Source organism: Gopherus evgoodei, unplaced genomic scaffold (genome assembly GCF_007399415.2).
Source record: "Gopherus evgoodei ecotype Sinaloan lineage unplaced genomic scaffold, rGopEvg1_v1.p scaffold_82_arrow_ctg1, whole genome shotgun sequence".
NCBI lineage: Eukaryota > Metazoa > Chordata > Testudines > Testudinidae > Gopherus > Gopherus evgoodei.
Window position 1 is genome coordinate 20,073 of NW_022060103.1, and position 20,418 is coordinate 40,490.

At 67.7% G+C, this 20,418-nt stretch overlaps 2 protein-coding genes across 6 annotated transcripts; one reads left to right on the top strand and one right to left on the bottom strand.

The window, feature by feature from the left end:
• Positions 1–145: 145 nt before the first annotated feature.
• Positions 146–13,525, bottom strand: DUSP9 (dual specificity phosphatase 9). The gene is made up of 4 exons (XM_030548052.1): positions 13,216–13,525; positions 4,064–5,001; positions 3,421–3,837; positions 146–748 (listed from the first exon to the last, which is right to left on the bottom strand). Exons 2-4 carry the CDS (start codon positions 4,578–4,580, stop codon positions 402–404), a joined length of 1,281 nt encoding a protein of 426 aa, XP_030403912.1. The 5' UTR covers positions 4,581–5,001; positions 13,216–13,525; the 3' UTR covers positions 146–401.
• Positions 13,526–15,004: 1,479 nt separating this feature from the next.
• Positions 15,005–19,042, top strand: CCNQ (cyclin Q). 5 transcript variants are annotated; one of them, XM_030548053.1, is made up of 6 exons: positions 15,005–15,312; positions 15,722–15,830; positions 16,128–16,314; positions 16,645–16,777; positions 16,984–17,211; positions 18,682–19,042. In XM_030548053.1, exons 1-6 carry the CDS (start codon positions 15,277–15,279, stop codon positions 18,769–18,771), a joined length of 783 nt encoding a protein of 260 aa, XP_030403913.1. In that variant the 5' UTR covers positions 15,005–15,276; the 3' UTR covers positions 18,772–19,042. The 5 variants fall into 5 exon arrangements, with proteins under 5 accessions (XP_030403913.1, XP_030403916.1, XP_030403914.1 ...); XM_030548056.1 differs by having other exon boundaries at positions 15,005–15,217; XM_030548054.1 differs by having other exon boundaries at positions 15,005–15,212.
• Positions 19,043–20,418: the final 1,376 nt, after the last annotated feature.

Sequence of the window (20,418 nt, forward strand, 5' to 3'; positions counted from 1 at the left end):
AAGATAGTTGATGCAGGTTCCAGATTCACGTTCTGATGGTTCTACAATGGCTCTGGGGCACAGCTGAATTCTAGAGGTCCAGGTTCCAGACCTGGCATGGCATTCAAGCTCCCATCTGTAGAGCGAAGAGTTCTAGGCTGCAGCATGACCTCACTGGGTTTTATTTTCCTTGTAGTTCCAGAACCAAAAGTGCAAACAAGGAAGTTAATTGCGGCTTCTGGGTTCCTATTCCAGAGCTGCAGGTTCCAGACCTGGCTCCAGAGCACAGATCCCAGAAAAGGCAGGTCTAGATTCATCCCTGCAGGTTCTAGCGTCCTGCCAAGGCCTAGGTTAGCCACACATCCCCTGGTAACCCCACCGACGCCTAGATTAACCATGGGGCTCATGGGGGATGACAGGGGCTATGTGGGGTAACGCTGGAAGCTGCCATCCTCTTCCTCACATTCGGAGGGCGGTGGCGTGAAGAAGCAGCCTGGGGAGGATGTGGGCGTCTGGCCGTGCCCGTCAGGGGCTCCGGGGGTCGCTGGCAATCCCTCGGCCAGCCCCAGTTCCCTCTCAAAGTCCAGCAGCTGCCCCATGAAGTTGAAGTTGGGCGAGATGTCGGCCTTCTTGCGCTTGACCAGGTCGTAGGCGTCGTTGAGCGACAGGCTGAGGCGCTGCATGAGGTAGGCCACCGTCACCGTCACCGAGCGGCTCACACCCGCCAGGCAGTGAACAAGAATGCCGCAGTTCTGGGACACGGCCTCGTCTGGGGAGGGGGAGAGCCGAGGCAGAGGGGGGTTACAGGGGCGTCGGCATTGTCGGCACCCTCTCTGGGAGCGGGGATGCTAAGGTACGGATGTCGTTAGCAGCCCCTTGAAGTCAGAGAACTGCATAGACTAGCTCCGCGGGGTTCTCCAGTCCCTGGGGGAGGATGGGGGCAAGGGATGGACCACGATCAGTGAGATGGAGAGGGGGCTCATGGGCTGGGCTGGGAACGGAGGAAGGGGGATGGAATGGACCACGGTCACTGCTCCATAAGGAATCGGGGGACTGGAGATGGGAAGGACATACAGGGACAGAGCAGGACCGTCCACGGTCAATGAGCCATGGGGGCAGTGGACGGGACAGACCGCGGTCTCGGAGGTCTGGGGGCATGGGGAACAAGGAGAGGATGGATGGACCACAGCCAATGCGATGCAGACAGGGCTGATGGGATTGCAAGGAACCAAAGTCAATGAGCTGAGGGGAACATGGGGAAGGGTTGGGAGGGGGCAGAGAGGGTGCACTGGGGGTGGGGGTACAGGAGGGGGCAGTGTGGGGGCTTCGTGGGGCCAGCAGGACTCCCAGGCATGTCGGGGGCAGAGAAGGTGCACTGGGGGTGGAGCTACAGGAAGGAGTGGTGTGGCGCCGAGATGGGGTGGAGGGCGCCGTGGGGCCAGCAGGGCTCCCAGGCATGGGGTGGCATAGAGGGTGCACTGGGGGTGGGGGTACAGGAGGGGGCACTGTGGGGCCAGCAGGGCTCCCAGGCACTGGGTAGCAGAGAGGGTGCACTGGGACTGGGGGTACAGGAGGGGGCGCTGTGGGGGGCGCTGTGGGGCCAGCAGGGCTCCCAGGCATGGGGCGGCAGAGAGGGTGCACTGGGGGTGGGGGTACAGAAGGGGGTGCTGTGGGGCCGGCAGGGCTTCCAGGCACTGGGTGGCAGAGAGGGTGCACTGGGACTGGGGGTACACGAGGGGGCGCTGTGGGGGCGCTGTGGGGCCGGCAGGGCTCCCAGGCACTGGGTAGCAGGGAGGGTGCACTGGGACTGGGGGTACAGGAGGGGGCGCCGTGGGGCACCGTGGGGCTGGCAGGGCTCCCAGGCACTGGGTAGCAGTGAGGGTGCACTGGGACTGGGGGTACAGGAGGGGGCACCGTGGAGCCAGCAGGGCTCCCAGGCACTGGGTAGCAGGGAAGGTGCACTGGGACTGGGGGTACAGGAGGGGGCGCCGTGGGGCGCCGTGGAGCCAGCAGGGCTCCCAGGCACTGGGTAGCAGAGAGGGTGCACTGGGACTGGGGGTACAGGAGGGGGCGCCGTGGAGCGCCGTGGGGCTGGCAGGGCTCCCAGGCACTGGGTAGCAGAGAGGGTGCACTGGGACTGGGGGTACAGGAGGGGGCGCCGTGGGGCACCGTGGGGCTGGGAGGGCTCCCAGGCCCTGGGTAGCAGGGAAGGTGCACTGGGACTGGGGGTACAGGAGGGGGCGCCGTGGGGTGCCGTGGAGCCAGCAGGGCTCCCAGGCACTGGGTAGCAGAGAGGGTGCACTGGGACTGGGGGTACAGGAGGGGGCGCCGTGGAGCCGGCAGGGCTCCCAGGCACTGGGTAGCAGAGAGGGTGCACTGGGACTGGGGGTACAGGAGGGGGCGCCGTGGAGCCAGCAGGGCTCCCAGGCACTGGGTAGCAGAGAGGGTGCACGGGGACTGGGGGTACAGGAGGGGGCGCCGTGGGGCTGGCAGGGCTCCCAGGCACTGGGTAGCAGGGAAGGTGCACGGGGACTGGGGGTACAGGAGGGGGCGCCGTGGGGCGCCGTGGAGCCAGCAGGGCTCCCAGGCACTGGGTAGCAGGGAAGGTGCACTGGGACTGGGGGTACAGGAGGGGGCGCCGTGGGGCGCCGTGGAGCCAGCAGGGCTCCCAGGCACTGGGTAGCAGAGAGGGTGCACTGGGACTGGGGGTACAGGAGGGGGCGCCGTGGGGCTGGCAGGGCTCCCAGGCACTGGGTAGCAGGGAAGGTGCACGGGGACTGGGGGTACAGGAGGGGGCGCCGTGGGGCTGGCAGGGCTCCCAGGCACTGGGTAGCAGGGAAGGTGCACGGGGACTGGGGGTACAGGAGGGGGCGCCGTGGGGCGCCGTGGAGCCGGCAGGGCTCCCAGGCACTGGGTAGCAGAGAGGGTGCACTGGGACTGGGGGTACAGGAGGGGGCGCCGTGGGGCCAGCAGGGCTCCCAGGCACTGGGTAGCAGAGAGGGTGCACTGGGACTGGGGGTACAGGAGGGGGCGCCATGGGGCCAGCAGGGCTCCCAGGCACTGGGTAGCAGAGAGGGTGCACTGGCGGCGGGGGCGCCGTGGGGCGCCGTGGAGCCAGCAGGGCTCCCAGGCACTGGGTAGCAGAGAGGGTGCACTGGGACTGGGGGTACAGGAGGGGGCGCCATGGGGCCAGCAGGGCTCCCAGGCACTGGGTAGCAGAGAGGGTGCACTGGCGGCGGGGGCGCCGTGGGGCGCCGTGGAGCCAGCAGGGCTCCCAGGCACTGGGTAGCAGAGAGGGTGCACTGGCGGCGGGGGCGCTGTGGGGCGCCGTGGGGCGCCGTGGAGCCGGCAGGGCTCCCAGGCACTGGGTAGCAGAGAGGGTGCACTGGCGGCGGGGGCGCTGTGGGGCGCCGTGGGGCGCCGTGGGGCACCGGCACTCACCGATGAAGGCGATGGCCTCCGGGAAGAAGCGGGCCAGGTTCTGGCTCCAGTGGTCCGAGATGGGGATCTGCTTGTAGCGGAAGCCGCCCTGCTCCTCGAAGAGGTTGGGCAGGTTGGGGGTGACGTTCAGGACGTAGCGGATGCCCAGCTGGGCCAGCGTCTCCATGTTGGCCGAGTCGCGGGCGCTGCCCAGGTAGAGGTGAGGCAGGATCTGCACCGGGTAGGACGGGGGGCTGGCTGCCTCCGAGTCCAGCCCCCCGCTGCTCAGGGGTCCCAAGTCCCCGTCCGAGCCCAGGCTCAGCCCGCCCAGCCCCACCACTGGGGTCCCCGCAGGAGCGGGGGAGCTGCTGGCGCTGGGCACCTCCAGGCTGCTCTCACAGTGATCTGGCCACTCGGACTGGAACTTGGAGAAGCCGCCTGCGGGCGGAGCAGGTGTGTTAGTATTGGTGATATTCTAGCAGGGCCTGGGGTGGGGCCCTCACCCCCCCTCCCGACTGGGATCTGGGTCCCATCGCACCAGGGAAACTGAGGCACAGCCAGCCCCTCCCTCCAGCCACTCTTGGGGCAGGGGCAGTGCTGGGCCTGTCTCTGTGCTCTGCAGGGCGCGTGGGCGGGGGCAGCAGGGCACAGCCGCGGCACCAACCTTGCAGGTAATACGCCGTGCAGCCTTCCTCCCGCAGCCTGCGCAGCAGCGTGGCCAGCACCGACTCCTCGCCGTCCCGGCCGGGGCGCGGCAGCGTGGCCAGCACCGACTCCTCGCCGTCCCGGCCGGGGCGCGGCAGCGTGGCCAGCACCGACTCCTCGCCGTCCCGGCCGGGGCGCGGCAGCGTGGCCAGCACCGACTCCTCGCCGTCCCGGCCGGGGCGCGGCAGCGTGGCCAGCACCGACTCCTCGCCGTCCCGGCCGGGGCGCGGCAGCGTGGCGGTGGCCTCGTCGTACAGCAGGACAGCGCCCGGCGCGGGCGGGAGCAGCGCCCGCACCGACATCTTCCCCTTGCGCAGCCGCCGCAGCAGCAGCCCTGGCAGGGCCACGCTCAGCGCCCGGGCCACGTGGCAGGCGTCGTAGCGCTCCCGGCTGCGGCAATCCAGGATGTGCAGCCGGCAACCCGGGGACGCCAGCTCCCCACAGAGCCACAGGGTGGATTTCCCCAGGGCTTCCATGGGGCTGGGAACGTGGCACAAGCCGATCCTGTCCCGCGGCGCCACAGCTCTGCGTGGACACAGGCTGGCGAGGTGGCCGCCTGGGCCGGGGCCTGAAGGGCACGAGGCACCGCGGACGCCCCCGTCGCTGCCCTCTGTGCGCGTGGGGATGGCCCGGCAGCAAAAGGGGGTGAGGCCAGGGCAGATCTCAACCCCCGGAGCAAGGGCAGCGCGGGGTCACGGCTCCAGCCCCTGGCGGCTTCGCGGGGAGGCCTCCCCCGATCCCGGGAGCAGCTTCCTCTCCAGTAGCCACTGCCTGGCTGGGCTGCAGAGCCTGGGATGGGCAGAGAAAGGCCTGAGCCCGGGATAGAGCCGGGGCACACGGGGCATCTGGGTGGTGAGGGAGACGAGGCCTAGCCGCCACTCGGGGTTCCACGCAGACCTGCCAGGGAGAATAGATGGGAGTCAGCGAGCCGCAGTGGGGGGAGGGAGAGCAGGAGATCCTAGCACCATGCCGGCCCCCTGCATCCTGCCCCAGAGCCGTGACATATCCCCTGGGAGCGCAGGCCGTGGGGCGGGAAGTGTGACTGCTGGCGCCCCTCACTCCCGACCCGCATCCCCTGCCCGCCCAGGTCTGCCGGTGCCCCTCACTCCCGACCCGCAGCCCCTGCCCGCCCAGCCCTGCCGGTGCCCCTCACTCCCGTCCCGCAGCCCCTGCCAGCCCGGCCCTGCTGGTGCCCCTCACTCCCGACCCGCAGCCCCTGCCCGCCCGGCCCTGCCGGTGCTCCTCACTCCCGACCCGCAGCCCCTGCCCGCCCAGCCCTGCCGGTGCCCCTCCCTCCCGACCCGCAGCCCCTGCCAGCCCAGCCCTGCCGGTGCCCCTCACTCCCGACCCGCAGCCCCTGCCCGCCCAGCCCTGCCGGTGCCCCTCACTCCCGACCCGCAGCCCCTGCCCGCCCAGCCCTGCCGGTGCCCCTCACTCCCGACCCGCAGCCCCTGCCCGCCCAGCCCTGCCGGTGCCCCTCACTCCCGTCCCGCAGCCCCTGCCAGCCCGGCCCTGCCGGTGCCCCTCACTCCCGACCCGCAGCCCCCTGCCAGCCCGGCCCTGCCGGTGCCCCTCACTCCCGTCCCGCAGCCCCTGCCAGCCCGGCCCTGCCGGTGCCCCTCACTCCCGACCCGCAGCCCCTGCCAGCCCGGCTCTGCCGGTGCCCCTCACTCCCGACCCGCAGCCCCTGCCCGCCCGGCTCTGCCGGTGCCCCTCACTCCCGACCTGCAGCCCCTGTCAGCGCCCCTCACTCCCGACCCGCAGCCCTTTGCCCCGGCTCTGGGCTGTAGCTGGCTTGCTGCGCAGAGGATGTGGAGGGCGTGGGGGGAGGGGAGCAGCTCAGCTGGCGTCCATGGGCCCGGCCCAGTGAAGGGCCCAGCTGAGGGTCTGGCCGGCTGCCAAGCGCTGATGTCAGCGTTAATTTGGCACCGGTATGAATAATTGATACCAACAGGAACCACAGACGTCCTCTGCCAGAGCATCCCCCTGGGACCCTGCCTGGCTGGGGGTCAGGATGCCTGGGTTCTCACCCAGCTCTGTGAGGGTAGTGGGGCCCCGGGGGTTTAGAACGTGGGGGGAGGGCTGGGGGTTAGGACACTTGGGTTCTATCCCCAGCTCTGCCCCCATGCTGCTGTACGACCTTGGATAAGTCACTGCCCATCTCTGCCTCAGTTTCCCCTATCACTTTGTCTGTCCATGGCAGGCCATGCACAGATATGAGCAGCCTGCCCTGGTGGGTAGAGCCCGGGACTCAGGACTCCTGGCTTGTATTCCTTGCTTTGCCACTGCCCTCTGAGGTGAACATGTGAAATTCACATCACCGCTCTGTGCCTCGGTTTCCCCACCAGTGAGGATGATGCCGAGCCCCTTGGTACAGTGCTCCAGGAGCGGCTGCTGAAATGCGCTGGACAGGAGCGAGTCACCGTGCGGGGTCCCAGGGCTCAAAGGGGATAGCGCACACAGGCCCAGGAAGAGGGGCTGAGCGGGCAGGATGGTTCTACCTCCGTGCTCTGCCAGCACCTCTGGCCTCAACTGCCCTGGCTTCTGCTCAGCAGCGCCCTGTGGGGTGGGGACAAGCAATGCTCACTGCAGGTGGGGAAACCGAGGCATGGAGCAGGAAAGGGATTTGCTCACCTCTGCTCTGTTCCTGAATCTGTCAGCAGGAGTCCTGGTTCCCAGCCCCCCTGCTCTGACCCATCAGCCCTGACTCCCCTCCCCGAGCCTGGGAGAGAACCAAGGAGTCCGGGCTCCCAGTCCCCTGCTCTCATCCACCAGCCCCCACTCCCCCCAAGAGCCGGGGAGAGAACCCAGGAGTCCGGGCTCCCAGCCCCCTGCTCTCATCCACCAGCCCCCACTCCCCTCCCAGGGTCCGGGAGAGAACCCAGGAGTCCGGGCTCCCAGCCCCCCTGCTCTCACCCACCAGCCCCCACTCCTCTCCCAGAGCCGGGAGAGAACCCAGGAGTCCGGGCTCCCAGTCCCCTGCTCTCATCCACCAGCCCCCACTCCCTTCCCAGAGCCAGGGAGAGAACCCAGGAGTCCGGGCTTCCAGCCCCCCTGCTCTCACCCACCAGCCCCCACTCCTCTCCCAGAGCCGGGAGAGAACCCAGGAGTCCTGGCTCCCAGCCCCCCTGCTCTAACCACCAGCCCCCACTCCCTTCCCAGAGCCAGGGAGAGAACCCAGGAGTCCTGGCTCCCAGCCCCCCTGCTCTCACCCACCAGCCGCCACTCCTCTCCCAGAGCCGGGAGAGAACCCAGGAGTCCGGGCTCCCAGCCCCCTGCTCTCATCCACCAGCCCCCACTCCCCTCCCAGGGTCCGGGAGAGAACCCAGGAGTCCGGGCTCCCAGCCCCCCTGCTCTCACCCACCAGCCCCCACTCCTCTCCCAGAGCCGGGAGAGAACCCAGGAGTCCGGGCTCCCAGTCCCCTGCTCTCATCCACCAGCCCCCACTCCCTTCCCAGAGCCAGGGAGAGAACCCAGGAGTCCGGGCTTCCAGCCCCCCTGCTCTCACCCACCAGCCCCCACTCCTCTCCCAGAGCCGGGAGAGAACCCAGGAGTCCTGGCTCCCAGCCCCCCTGCTCTCACCCACCAGCCCCCACTCCCCTCCCAGAGCCAGGGAGAGAACCCAGGAGTCCTGGCTCCCAACCCCCTGCTCTAACCACCAGCCCCCACTCCCTTCCCAGAGCCAGGGAGAGAACCCAGGAGTCCTGGCTCCCAGCCCCCCTGCTCTCACCCACCAGCCGCCACTCCTCTCCCAGAGCCGGGAGAGAACCCAGGAGTCCGGGCTCCCAGCCCCCTGCTCTCATCCACCAGCCCCCACTCCCCTCCCAGGGTCCGGGAGAGAACCCAGGAGTCCGGGCTCCCAGCCCCCCTGCTCTCACCCACCAGCCCCCACTCCCCTCCCAGAGCCGGGAGAGAACCCAGGAGTCCGGGCTCCCAGTCCCCTGCTCTAACCACCAGCCCCCACTCCCCTCCCAGAGCCAGGGAGAGAACCCAGGAGTCCGGGCTCCCAGTCCCCTGCTCTCATCCACCAGCCCCCACTCCTCTCCCAGAGCCGGGAGAGAACCCAGGAGTCCTGGCTCCCAGCCCCCTGCTCTAACCACCAGCCCCCACTCCCCTCCTAGAGCCAGGGAGAGAACCCAGGAGTCCGGGCTCCCAGTCCCCTGCTCTCATCCACCAGCCCCCACTCCCTTCCCAGAGCCAGGGAGAGAACCCAGGAGTCCGGGCTTCCAGCCCCCCTGCTCTCACCCACCAGCCCCCACTCCTCTCCCAGAGCCGGGAGAGAACCCAGGAGTCCTGGCTCCCAGCCCCCCTGCTCTAACCACCAGCCCCCACTCCCTTCCCAGAGCCAGGGAGAGAACCCAGGAGTCCTGGCTCCCAGCCCCCCTGCTCTCACCCACCAGCCGCCACTCCTCTCCCAGAGCCGGGAGAGAACCCAGGAGTCCGGGCTCCCAGCCCCCTGCTCTCATCCACCAGCCCCCACTCCCCTCCCAGGGTCCGGGAGAGAACCCAGGAGTCCGGGCTCCCAGCCCCCCTGCTCTCACCCACCAGCCCCCACTCCTCTCCCAGAGCCGGGAGAGAACCCAGGAGTCCGGGCTCCCAGTCCCCTGCTCTCATCCACCAGCCCCCACTCCCTTCCCAGAGCCAGGGAGAGAACCCAGGAGTCCGGGCTTCCAGCCCCCCTGCTCTCACCCACCAGCCCCCACTCCTCTCCCAGAGCCGGGAGAGAACCCAGGAGTCCTGGCTCCCAGCCCCCCTGCTCTCACCCACCAGCCCCCACTCCCCTCCCAGAGCCAGGGAGAGAACCCAGGAGTCCTGGCTCCCAACCCCCTGCTCTAACCACCAGCCCCCACTCCCTTCCCAGAGCCAGGGAGAGAACCCAGGAGTCCTGGCTCCCAGCCCCCCTGCTCTCACCCACCAGCCGCCACTCCTCTCCCAGAGCCGGGAGAGAACCCAGGAGTCCGGGCTCCCAGCCCCCTGCTCTCATCCACCAGCCCCCACTCCCCTCCCAGGGTCCGGGAGAGAACCCAGGAGTCCGGGCTCCCAGCCCCCCTGCTCTCACCCACCAGCCCCCACTCCCCTCCCAGAGCCGGGAGAGAACCCAGGAGTCCGGGCTCACTCACCAAAACGACCCGAGCCCGTCTCCGTCTGGAACCCGCCTACCGCACCGCTCACCCTGCCCGCTGGGCCCCGCCCGGCTCCACGTGCAGCCTGTGTACAGCCCGGGGCCACGCCCAGCCCGCCCCGGATTGGTAGGGAAGGAACTGAGTGGGCGGGGCTTGACAAACCGGGTTGGGGGGGCTGGGAGCCGGGACTCCTGGGTTCTCTCCCCGGCTCTGGGAGGGGAGTGGGGGCTAGTGGTTAGAGCAGAGGGGCTGGGAGCCAGGACTCCTGGGTTCTCTCCCAGCTCTGGGAGGGGAGTGGGGGCTAGTGGTTAGAGCAGGGGGGGCTGGGAGCCAGGACTCCTGGGTTCTCTCCCGGCTCTGGGAGGGGAGTGGGGACTGGTGGTTAGAGCAGGGGGGCTGGGAGCCAGGACTCCTGGGTTCTCTCCCAGCTCTGGGAGGGGAGTGGGGGCTAGTGGTTAGAGCAGAGGGGCTGGGAGCCAGGACTCCTGGGTTCTCTCCCAGGTCTGGGAGGGGAGTGGGGGCTAGTGGTTAGAGCAGGGGGGGCTGGGAGCCAGGACTCCTGGGTTCTCTCCTGGCTCTGGGAGGGGAGTGGGGACTGGTGGTTAGAGCAGGGGGGCTGGGAGCCAGGACTCCTGGGTTCTCTCCCGGCTGTGGGAGGGGAGTGGGTGCTGGTGTTTAGAGCAGGGGCGGGTGGGAGCCAGGACTCCTGGGCTCTCTCCCCGACTTGGGGGTGGGGGCATGTCTGGTGGTGGAGAGGAGGGTGGGGTTCTGCTCCTGCTTGTGGAACAGAGTGTGATTTTGGAAGGGAGGAAGCGGCAGGACTCTTGGGTCTGTTCCCTCTCTGTGCCTTTGGAGGCGGGCCAAATACCATGGCCTCTGTGTGTGACTCAGTTTCCCTGCTGGGTGCTCTGTCAGGCCCGGGCGCCGGCGAGTACTCGGGCGCCGGCGCCCCGCAGGCTGTGACTCAGAGCACGGGGCGCAGGGAGACAAGGAGCCTAGAATAGTGGAACAATCTCACCCTCCCACAGCACAGCTCCCATCGCCTTGGCAACGAGCAGAACTCATAGAGCCGAGTGGGAGGGGGCCAGGAAAAGCCCCGGTGGGGGGAGATCACTTGCTGGGAGGCTGACCCCTCCCCGCCAGGTGCTAATTAATCCCAGGCTTAGGGCAGGTAACAAATGGGGAAACGGAGTCACAGGCATGCAGCCATGTCTTCCTCCCCCAGGAGAGGTGAGTCAGAGGCAAGGGATGGCCTGATGCTCACTTCCTGTTCTGGCAACCAAATCAGACCCCTCTCTGCAGCTGAGGGGACCCAGGAGTCCTGGCCGCCAGCCCCGCACCCCCTGCTCTGCCCAGGCCCCGGCTCAGTGCTGGTTAGTCACCCGGAGCGGGTGGATGGTGTCATCTGGGCCCATGACGAGTCTCCAGAGACACGCTGGAACTCAGCGACTCGTGGCAAACCCACGCAGCCTGCAGCATGCCCCCAGGACATGCGCTCACATCCGCCCCCCAGCACCCTCGCACACAGGGCCCACCTGACCCCACAGCCCTCCTGGAGCTGGGAGAGAACCCAGGAGTCCTGGCTCCCAGCCCCTCCCCCCGCTCTACTCCACCAGACCTCATTCCCCTTCCAGAGCCGGGGAGAGAACTCAGGAGTCCTGGCTCCCAGCCCCTCCCCCCGCTCTACTCCACCAGACCTCATTCCCCTCCCAGAGCCAGGGAAAGAACCCAGGAGTCCTGGCTCCCAGCCCCCCCTGCTCTGACCCACCAGCCGCCTCTCCCCTCCTGGAGCTAGAGAGAGAACCCAGGAGTCCTGGCTCCCAGCCCCCGCTCTACCCCACCAGACCTCACTTCCCTCCCAGAGGCAGGGAAAGAACCCAGGAGTCCTGGCTCCCAGCCCCCCACCCCACCCTATTAAAGCCATAACTTTCTCTCCAGCCCTGCCACCCCCCTCCCAGCTCCAGGCTCACTGCTGAGATAATCTTCAGGGCTTGGGGAGGGGAGGCACGCCAGCAGTGGGGGTGGGGGGGAAGGATGAACACAGCCCCCTCCCTGCCCACAACATGCTGGCTGGCTGGGAGGGCAACCAGTCCCACAGGGTCCCGCTAGGGAGGGAGCAGGACGAACCCGTTTGGCCCCTGAGCCGCAGACAGACTTCTCACGTCCAGGGGCCATGACTCCCGCAGTGCTGGGGGGGGGCTGTCCCCTCTGGGGGGTGCCAGCTCCCATCCGGTCTCAGTGTGGCACTGCCCAGGGCAAGGGGGCAGGGAATGGAACACAGGGCCTTTCTCTTCTAGGGGGTCCTGGCTTTGTCCCTCCCAGGAGCCAGATCAGGCAGGTAATGGGGCCCGGGGCCTCTCCCCTTGCGCCAGTCCTTAACCACGAGCCTGGGCCAGAGCGGGGCCGGCCCTGGAGACGGGCTCCCGGGCTAGATGGGCCTCGCGCCAGCCTGCCCGTTGCTCCGTTCCTGCAGGCACAGCCTGGGGTTCTTCCTGTTTCTCCTGCTGCTCTAAATTTAGAGCGAAAGCAGAGCGGGTCCATGTGCCATCCACTTCCCACGCAGCCCCGCAGCCGCAGGGCGCGGCAGGAGGAGATGCCTGGGGGTTGAGGCAGCCCCAGAGGCGGGGGCCGTGCAGTGACAGGCCAGAGGGCACTGGGATGAAAAGTGACACCTCCGCAAGATCAGAGGGGAGGGAAAGGAGGGTCAGTAGGGGCCTGAGAACGATCACATGGGCCCCCGATCTCGGCCGGGGTCTGGGCGGCACTGGGGCCCCCAATCTCGGTCGGGGTCTGGGCGGCGCTGGCACCGGGCCCCCGATCTCGGCCGGGGTCTGGGCGGCGCTGGCACCGGGCCCCCAATCTCAGTCGGGGTCTGGGCGGCGCTGGCACCGGGCCCCCGATCTCGGTCGGGGTCTGGGCGGCGCTGGCACCGGGCCCCCAATCTCGGCCGGGGTCTGGGCGGCACCGGGACCCCGATCTCGGCCGGGGTCTGGGCGGCACCGGCACCGGGGCTCCCGATCTCGGTCGGGGTCTGGGCGGTGCTGGCACCGGGCCCCCAATCTCGGCCAGGGTCTGGGCGGCACCGGGACCCCGATCTCGGCCGGGGTCTGGGCGGCGCCGGCACCGGGGCTCCCGATCTCGGCCGGGGTCTAGGCGGCGCCGGCACCGGGGCCCCCGATCTCGGTCGGCGTCTGGACGGCGCTGGCACCGGGGCCCCCGATCTCAGCTGGGGTCTGGGTGGCCCCGGCACCGGGGGCCCCCGATCTCAGCCGGGGTCTGGGCGGCGCCGACACCAGGGGCCCCCGATCTCGGCCGGGGTCTGGGCGGCGCTGGCACCACGCACACGCCTGCGGTCATAGTGTGCCCTGCTTGGCTGATGGATGCTGGGCTGTAGCGAGCTGGAAATGACGCAGCCCCAAGAGGCCATTATAAATAGACAGCGATCGATACCTCGCAGACCAGGCCTCGTGCAGGAGGAACCCGCTCCCATTTTCCTGCAGCCTCTGCCCTCCTCAGAGAGCCCTGCCCACACGGCCTGAGATCAAGGCCCGACCGAGATCAGGGCCCCGTGGCTCCCCAGGCCCCAACCGAGATCAAGGCCCGTCGCCCCGGGTGCCCCCCAAGCCTCGGCTGAGATCAGGCCCCGTTGCCCCTCAAGCCCTGGCCAAGATCAGGCCCTGTCGCCCCCCAGACCCTGACTGAGATCAGGCCCCATCACCCTGGGCGCCCCCCAGGCCCCAGCCGAGATCAGGGCCCTGTCGCCCCCCAGGTCCCGACTGAGATTAACCTGGCTTTTGCTGCCAGCAGCTGAAATGGGGAAACTGAGGCACACTGCTCTGTGGCTGTGGCTAAGCATCCAGCTTAAACTGGGGAGTAGAACTGGGGAAACTGAGGCACAGCTGAGTGCTAGAGGTGACTGTAAGCACCACTTAGCATCTTTCCTGCCCGTAACCCCTCATTTCTCAAAGGAGACCTGTTGCTCTCAGACCTGGGCCTAGGTCCCGCGGTGGATCTGTGATACCGGAGTTCTGGGGCAGCCTCTTGGATCCGGCGGATTCGGGGTCGGTCCCGGTGCAGGAACCCAGCTGAGGGATCCACTTGTTCTCTGTGCAGCTCACTCCCCGCACCCCCCGGCACCTGTGAATGGAAACCATGGCAACAGCAACGGGTGAGGATGAACGGAGTCATTTCCCAGAGCCCAGCCTCGTACGGGGCTGCGGGATTGCTGATTCGGGGGGGGGGAGGGATATTAACACCCCCACCAGTCCTGTCGGTGCCCCTCACTCCCGACCCGCAGCCCCCTGCTAGCCCAGCCCTGGGCTCCCCCAACCCTGCTGGTGCCCCTCACTCCCGACCCGCAGCCCCTGCCAGCCCAGCCCTGGGCTCCCCCAACCCTGCCGGTGCCCCTCACTCCTGTCCCAGCCCCTGCCCTCCGAGCCCTTCCCTTCTCTCTAGGCCCCGACCAACCCCTCCAACTCCTCCCCCTGCTCTCTGGACTCCTCCCCCAACCCCTCCAACTCCTCCCCCAACCCCTCCAACTCCTCCCCCTGCTCTCTGGACTCCTCCCCCAAGCCCTCCAACTCCTCCCCCTGCTCTCTGGACCCCACCCCCAACCCCTCCAACTCCTCCCCCAACCCCTCCAACTCCTCCCACTGCTCTCTGGGCCCCTCCCCCAGCCCCTCCAACTCCTCCCCCTGCTCTCTGGACCCCTCCCCCAACCCCTCCAACTCCTCCCCCTGCTCTCTGGACCCCTCCCCCAACCCCCCCAACTCCTCCCCCTGCTCTCTGGACCCCTCCCCCAACCCCTCCAACTCCTCCCCCTGATCTCTTTCACCCCGCCCCAGCCCCTCCAGCTCCTCCCCCTGATCTCTGGGCCCCACCCCCAGCCCTTCCAACTCCTCCCCCTGCTCTCTGGGCTCCTCCCCTAACCCCTCCAACTCCTCCCCCTGCTCTCTGGACCCCACCCCCAAACTCTCCAACTCCTCCCCCTGCTCTCTGGGCTCCTCCCCCAACCCCTCCAACTCCTCCCACTGCTCTCTGGACCCCTCCCCCAACCCCTCCAACTCCTCCCCCTGCTCTCTGGACCCCACCCCCAGCCCCTCCAACCCCTCCCCCTGATCTCTGGGCCCCTCCCCCAGCCCCTCCAACCCCTCCCCCTGCTCTCTGGACCCCTCCCCCAGCCCCTCCAACCCCACCCCCTGATCTCTGGACCCCGCCCCCAGCCCCTCCAACTCCTCCCCCTGCTCTCTGGGCCCCGCCCCCAGCCCCTCCAACCCCTCCCCCTGCTCTCTGGGCCCCGCCCCCAGCCCCTCCAACCCCTCCCCCTGCGCTCTGGGCTCCTCTGGCTGCTCCTAAGGCGATTGGCCAGTGCCGCCTCGCCTCCAGGTTGGCCAGTTCTCCCTTCCCTGCCAGCGCACGAGGCGGCGTCGTGTGATTGGCCGCTGCTCAGGCCTCAGGGCCAATCAAAGGATGGCGAGAAACCGCGCGGGGAGCAAGAGAGCCGCCACACTCCGCCTCCTCCAGTTGGCCAGCCTGCCTCTGCCTCTAGCCAATCAGAGGCGAGGAAAGGCTCCGCCTTTACGCAGGACCCCAGGGTGGGCTGACGTTGGCGGGTGCCTGTCCCGAAGTGGGCGCGGACGGAAGGGAGAAGCCCACGGCTCCCCCGTATTATGAAGAGCGGGGAGTCCAGTCACCAGCCCCGCCAGAGATCGGGCTGCGCGAGTTATTATCAGGCACTTTGAGTGGTCACCTACATGCGGATGGGAAGGACCCCGGAACCCGGAAGTGGGGGCCTCCCTGTCGTGCAGAGCCGGCTACATCCGGGCACCGGCGCCGCGAGGCCTAGCGGTGACTGGGGCCCCAGGCTGGTTCATGGGGACGGCTCAAGCCGGCGAGGGCTCCTGATTGAGTGAGGGGCACAGGTCACGTGGCCCCAGGGCGGCGGGAGGAAGTGACGCGTGGGCACGGATAGGTCAAGAGCCCCACGTGAGGTCATCAAAATATGCGGTGACGTCACTGTGTTGTGTCACATGATGCCGCTGTGAGGTGTATGATGTCATCTCACTGCAGAGTGATGTCACAGAAGGTCAGGAAGTCACACCTCATGACTGTTGTCATGGTGACAGTGCAAAGCTGGTGATGTCATGGCACTGGGGTGATGATGTCTTGCTGCGTGATGTCATCAAGTGAGGTCACCAACGCACCTGATGTCACACAGGATCGCGGCAGTGCTGGGTGATGTCATCAAGTGAGGTCACCAGCCCACCCGATGTCACACAGGGTCGCGGCTGTGCTGGGTGATGTCATCGAGTGAGGTCACCAGCCCACCCGATGTCACACAGGGTCGCAGCTGCGCTGGGTGATGTCATCGAGTGAGGTCACCAATGCACCTGATGTCACACAGGGTCGCGCAGTGCTGGGTGATGTCATACTAAACGCGGTCATGGCATCAGGCAGTGGCGCTGGGGGAGTGACTCGCTGGTCTCTCTGCACAGGCAGCGGCGGGCGCCATGGAGCCCAACCGGGCGGTGAGCGACCAGACTGGACTGGGAGCCACCAAGACCAAGATCCATTTCAAGGTCACCCGGTTCATCATGGAGGCAGGTAAAAGCTTGGGGGCTGCCATGCTGGGGGAGAGAGGATGGTGGGACGGTGTGGGATACAGGGGCGACCATGCTGCCGGGGGGGGGGCAGTGACTGCTGGGAGATGGGAGGGGCAAGGGGCAGCTGACCAGTGTGGGGCATAGACGAGGTGGCCAGTCAATTGGGGGATGCCTAAGGGGAAGCCGACACCATATTCCTGAGGGGGAAGGGAGGCCATGCCAGTTGGGGAAGGGGTGGGTGGCATGTCGGTTGGGGCGGCTCTCCCCTCCCTCACAGTGACACCCCCCTCTCACCCAGGGGTGAAGCTGGGCCTGCGATCTATTCCTGTGGCCACGGCTTGCACCATCTACCACAGTTTCTTCACGGCCACTGTGGCCTCGGGGCCCTACGACCCCTACCTGGTGGCCATGGCTGCACTGTACCTGGCCGGGAAGGTGGAGGAGCAGCACCTACGCACCCGGGACATCATCAACGTCAGCCACCGGTAACCCCAGCCTGCCTCCGGCCGGGGGTCTGCACCCCGCGTACTAGAGGGTAGAGCTGGGAGCCGGGAGCCAGGACTCCTGGGTTCTCTCCCCGGCCCTGGGAGGGGCGGGAGTCTGATGGCTGGGAGCCAGGATTCCTGGGTTCTCTCCTTGGCTCTGGAAGGAGAGCTGGGTCTGGTGGGTTAGAACGAGGGGGCTGGGAGCCAGGACTCCTGGGTTCTCTCCCCGCTCTGGGAGGGGAGTCGCGTCTGCAGGGCTAGAGTAGGAAGGGAGGGGGCCAGAATTCCTCTCTCCCCAGTCCCAGCCCCTGCTAACCTCCCCCTCCCCAGGTACTTACACCCCCAGAGCGACCCCCTGGAACTCGACTCCCATTTCTGGGAGCTGCGGGACAGCATCGTCCAATGCGAGCTGCTCATGCTGCGGGTGCTCGGCTTCCGCGTCTCCTTCCGGCACCCCCACAAGGTGGGTCCTCAGGACGGGCCTGGGGGCGCAGCGGAGGGACACAGGGGATTTTCCCTGAACCTGCCGTTCTGCCCTGCAAGGAAAGGACTGGCAATGGAGGCTAGGATGCCTGGGTTCTATGGGGAAGGGGGGTCTGGTGGGTTGGAGCTGGGGGCTAGGAGCCAGGACTCCTGGGTCCCCCATCATCCCCCCATCTCTCCCTGCAGTACCTGCTCCATTACCTGCTCTCCCTGAGGCAGTGGATGAACCGGCACAGCTGGGAGCGGACCCCTGTCTCGGCGGCGGCCTGGGCACTGCTCCGGGACAGCTACCACGGCGGGCTGTGCGTGCGCTACCCCCCTCAGCACGTGGCGGTGGCCGTGCTGTATCTCGCCCTGCACTGCTATGGGGTGGAGGTGCCCGCCCATGCACAGGCTCAGAGACCCTGGTGGCAGGTAAGAGAGGCAGGGACTTAGCCCGCACCTAGGGGTCCTTCTCCTGGAGAAACTGAGGCACAGAGGGGGAAAGTGGCTGGCTCAGGGTAACAGAGAACCAGTGGTGGAGCCTGGGACAGAACCCAGGCGTCCTGCCTCCCAGTCCCCCCTTCTCTGATGCTCTAAAACAGCTTTGCCCCAGCCAGCCAGTCCCTGCCCTGGGGCTGGGTGGGAGCCAGCGCCCCCCCCAGAGGGGACAGGCCCCTGCCCCATTCCCCACCCCCTGAGCCAGCCAGTCCCTGCCCTGGGGTCGGGTAGGAGCCGGTGCCCCCTAGAGGAGACAGGCCTCTGCCTCATTCCCTGCCCCCTTGAGCCAGCCAGTCCCCGCCCTGGGGCTGGGTGGGAGCCAGCACCCCCCAGAGGGGACAGGCCCCTGCCCCATTCCCCGTCCCCCTGAGCCAGCCAGTTGCCACCCTGGGGCTGGGTGGGAGCCAGCACCCCCCAGAGGGGACAGGCCCCTGCCCCATTCCCCGCCCCCCTGAGCCAGCCAGTCCCCGCCCTGGGGCTGGGTGGGAGCCAGGGAGCCCCCAGAGGGGACAGGCCCCTGCCCCATTCCCCACCCCCGAGCCAGCCAGTCCCCACCCTGGGGCTGGGTGGGAGCCAGCACCCCCCAGAGGGGACAGGCCCCTGCCCCATTCCCCGCCCCCCTGAGCCAGCCAGTCCCCGCCCTGGGGCTGGGTGGGAGCCGGCGCCCGCCAGAGGGGACAGGCCCCTGCCCCATTCCCCGCCCTCCTGAGCCAGCCAGTCCCCACCCTGGGGCTGGGTGGGAGCCAGCACCCCCCAGAGGGGACAGGCCCCTGCCCCATTCCCCACCCCGAGCCAGCCAGTTGCCGCCCTGGGGCTGGGTGGGAGCCAGCGCCCCCTAGAGGGGACAGGCCCCTGCCCCATTCCCCGCCCCCCTGAGCCGGCCAGTCCCCACCCTGGGGCTGAGTGGAAGCCGGCGCCCCCTAGAGGGGACAGGCCCCTGCCCCATTCCCCGCCCCCCTGAGCCAGCCAGTCCCCGCCCTGGGGCTGAGTGGAAGCCGGCGCCCCCTAGAGGGGACAGGCCCCTGCCCCACTGCAGAGCTCCCCAGCGTTCATAGGATCTCAGGGTTGGAGGGGACCTCAGGAGGTATGTAGTGCAGTGTCTCTCAGACTTTTCTACTGGTGCCCCTGGTCACACAGCAGCTTCTGAGTGCGACCCCCCACCAATAAATGAAAAACACTTTTAAATATATTTAACATCAGTATAAATTGTGGAGGCAAAGCGGGGTTTGAGGTGGAGGCTGACAGCTCGTGACCCCCCATGTAATAACCCTGCAACCCCCTGATGGGTCCCGACCCCAAGTTTGAGCCCCCCTGAACTAGTTCAATCCCCTGCCCCAAGCAGGCCCAATCCCCAGCTAAATCAGGTCCCTGCGCCGCTGCTCCGCTCTCCTTTCTCCTCTCCAGGTGTTCAGTGAAGATCTCAGCCAGACTCAGATTGACCAGATCGTCTTGGACCTGATCCAGATTTACACCTTGGATGCGGAAATCTCCTAATGGGGTCCAGAGAGCGACCCAGTGCTGGGGAGGGGACAGGCCCCATTCCCACCCCCCCAAGCCAGGCAGTCCCTGCCCTGGGGCGGGATGGGCGCCAGTGCCCCTAGAGGGGGAAGACTCCAGGCCCCATTCCCACCCCCCTAAGCCAGCCAGTCCCTGCCCTGGGGCGGGATGGGCGCCAGTGCCCCTAGAGGGGGAAGACCCCAGGCCCCATTCCCACCCCCCTAAGCCAGCCAGTCTCTGCCCTGGAGCCAGATCGGAGCTGGCGCCCCCTAGAGGGGACAGGCCCCTGCCCCATTCCCCTGTTCCCCTGAGCCAGCCAGTCCCTGCCCTGGGGCCAAATCAGGGCCAGCGCCCCCCAGAGGGGACAGGCCCCAGGCCCCTTTCCCCCATCCTCCTGAACCAGCCAGTCCCCACTCTGGGGCCAGATCGGGGCTGGCGTCCCCCAGAGGGGACAGGCCCCATTCCCCAGCCCCTAAGCCAGACAGTCCTTGCCCTGGGCCAGATGGGAGCTGGGACCCCCTAGAGGGGACAGGCTCCAGGCCCCATTCCCCAGCCCCCAGATTGGAGCCGGTGCCCCTAGAGGGGACAGACCCCTGCCCCATTCCCAGCCCCCCGTGAGCCAGCCAGTCCCTGCCCTGGGGCCCGATCGGAGCCAGCGCCCCCAGAGGGTAAAGACCCCAGGCCCCATTCCTTGCCCCTTCCCCAGCTGTGAAAGCAGAGTGCTGGTTGCAGTCTGGGTGTCCTATCCCACAGCCATTGCCCTTCCTGCCCGTGCTCCTCCCGTGGGCCAGCTGCGCCTCGAGAAGGCCATCTGCCCTGAGCACTGTGCCAGCTCAGAGCCGCCAGGCGGGGCGCTGCAGCTGCTGGGCCACAAGCTCCAAAGCGCCACATAGCGCGCCGTGGGGCCTGACTGGCCGATTCTGTGTGGATCCAGGGCTTCTCTTTGCCCCTGCTCCGGCGAGTACAGCTGTGCCTGCGAACCAGCTGTGAGCGGGTTGTTCTTTGGGCTTTGCCCCGGGATTGGGCCTGGCACCCATTTCACTTGCTGATGCCTGGGCCCGTGGAGCGGTGCTGGGTCGCAAAGGGGGCCTCGGTATAATCACCACAGCCATGAGGCTGGGGGGGGATCCCCACATGTGTAGCCGACTCCGCCTGAGTTTGCAGAGAGCCTGCATCACCCTCGTCTTACGGCCCCCCGCCGCTGGAGGAGAAAGGCCTTCGGGAGGGTTATTGTAGTAATTTTTAATAACTTCATCGAGCCATTCAGTTGGGTTATATGCTTTGATCCGGAAATGGGCATGGTTGGGGGTGGTCACAATTTCAGTCCGAAAGCCACCCCCACACTGGGGAAGGGGGGGGGGACACCCACAGAAACCTTCAATTGATTTTTGGTCCTTAAAAAAATCAAAACCAGTCTGTGTGTGTCCCCAGCTGGAGGAAGGGAAGAAACCAGACCGGCTCCCCCACGTGGGCGTGGTTAGACCCAGCGAGGTGGCTGAAGGGGGCGTGGGGGGGGTGTTAACGTTTGGTTTGTTTTAAATATAGATCTATATATTCACCCCCCCATCTATCAATTTATCTACAATATTGAATGTGAACAAGCTGGCTGGCCGGCGGTGAGATTTCCTGCATTTGGCCCCCAGG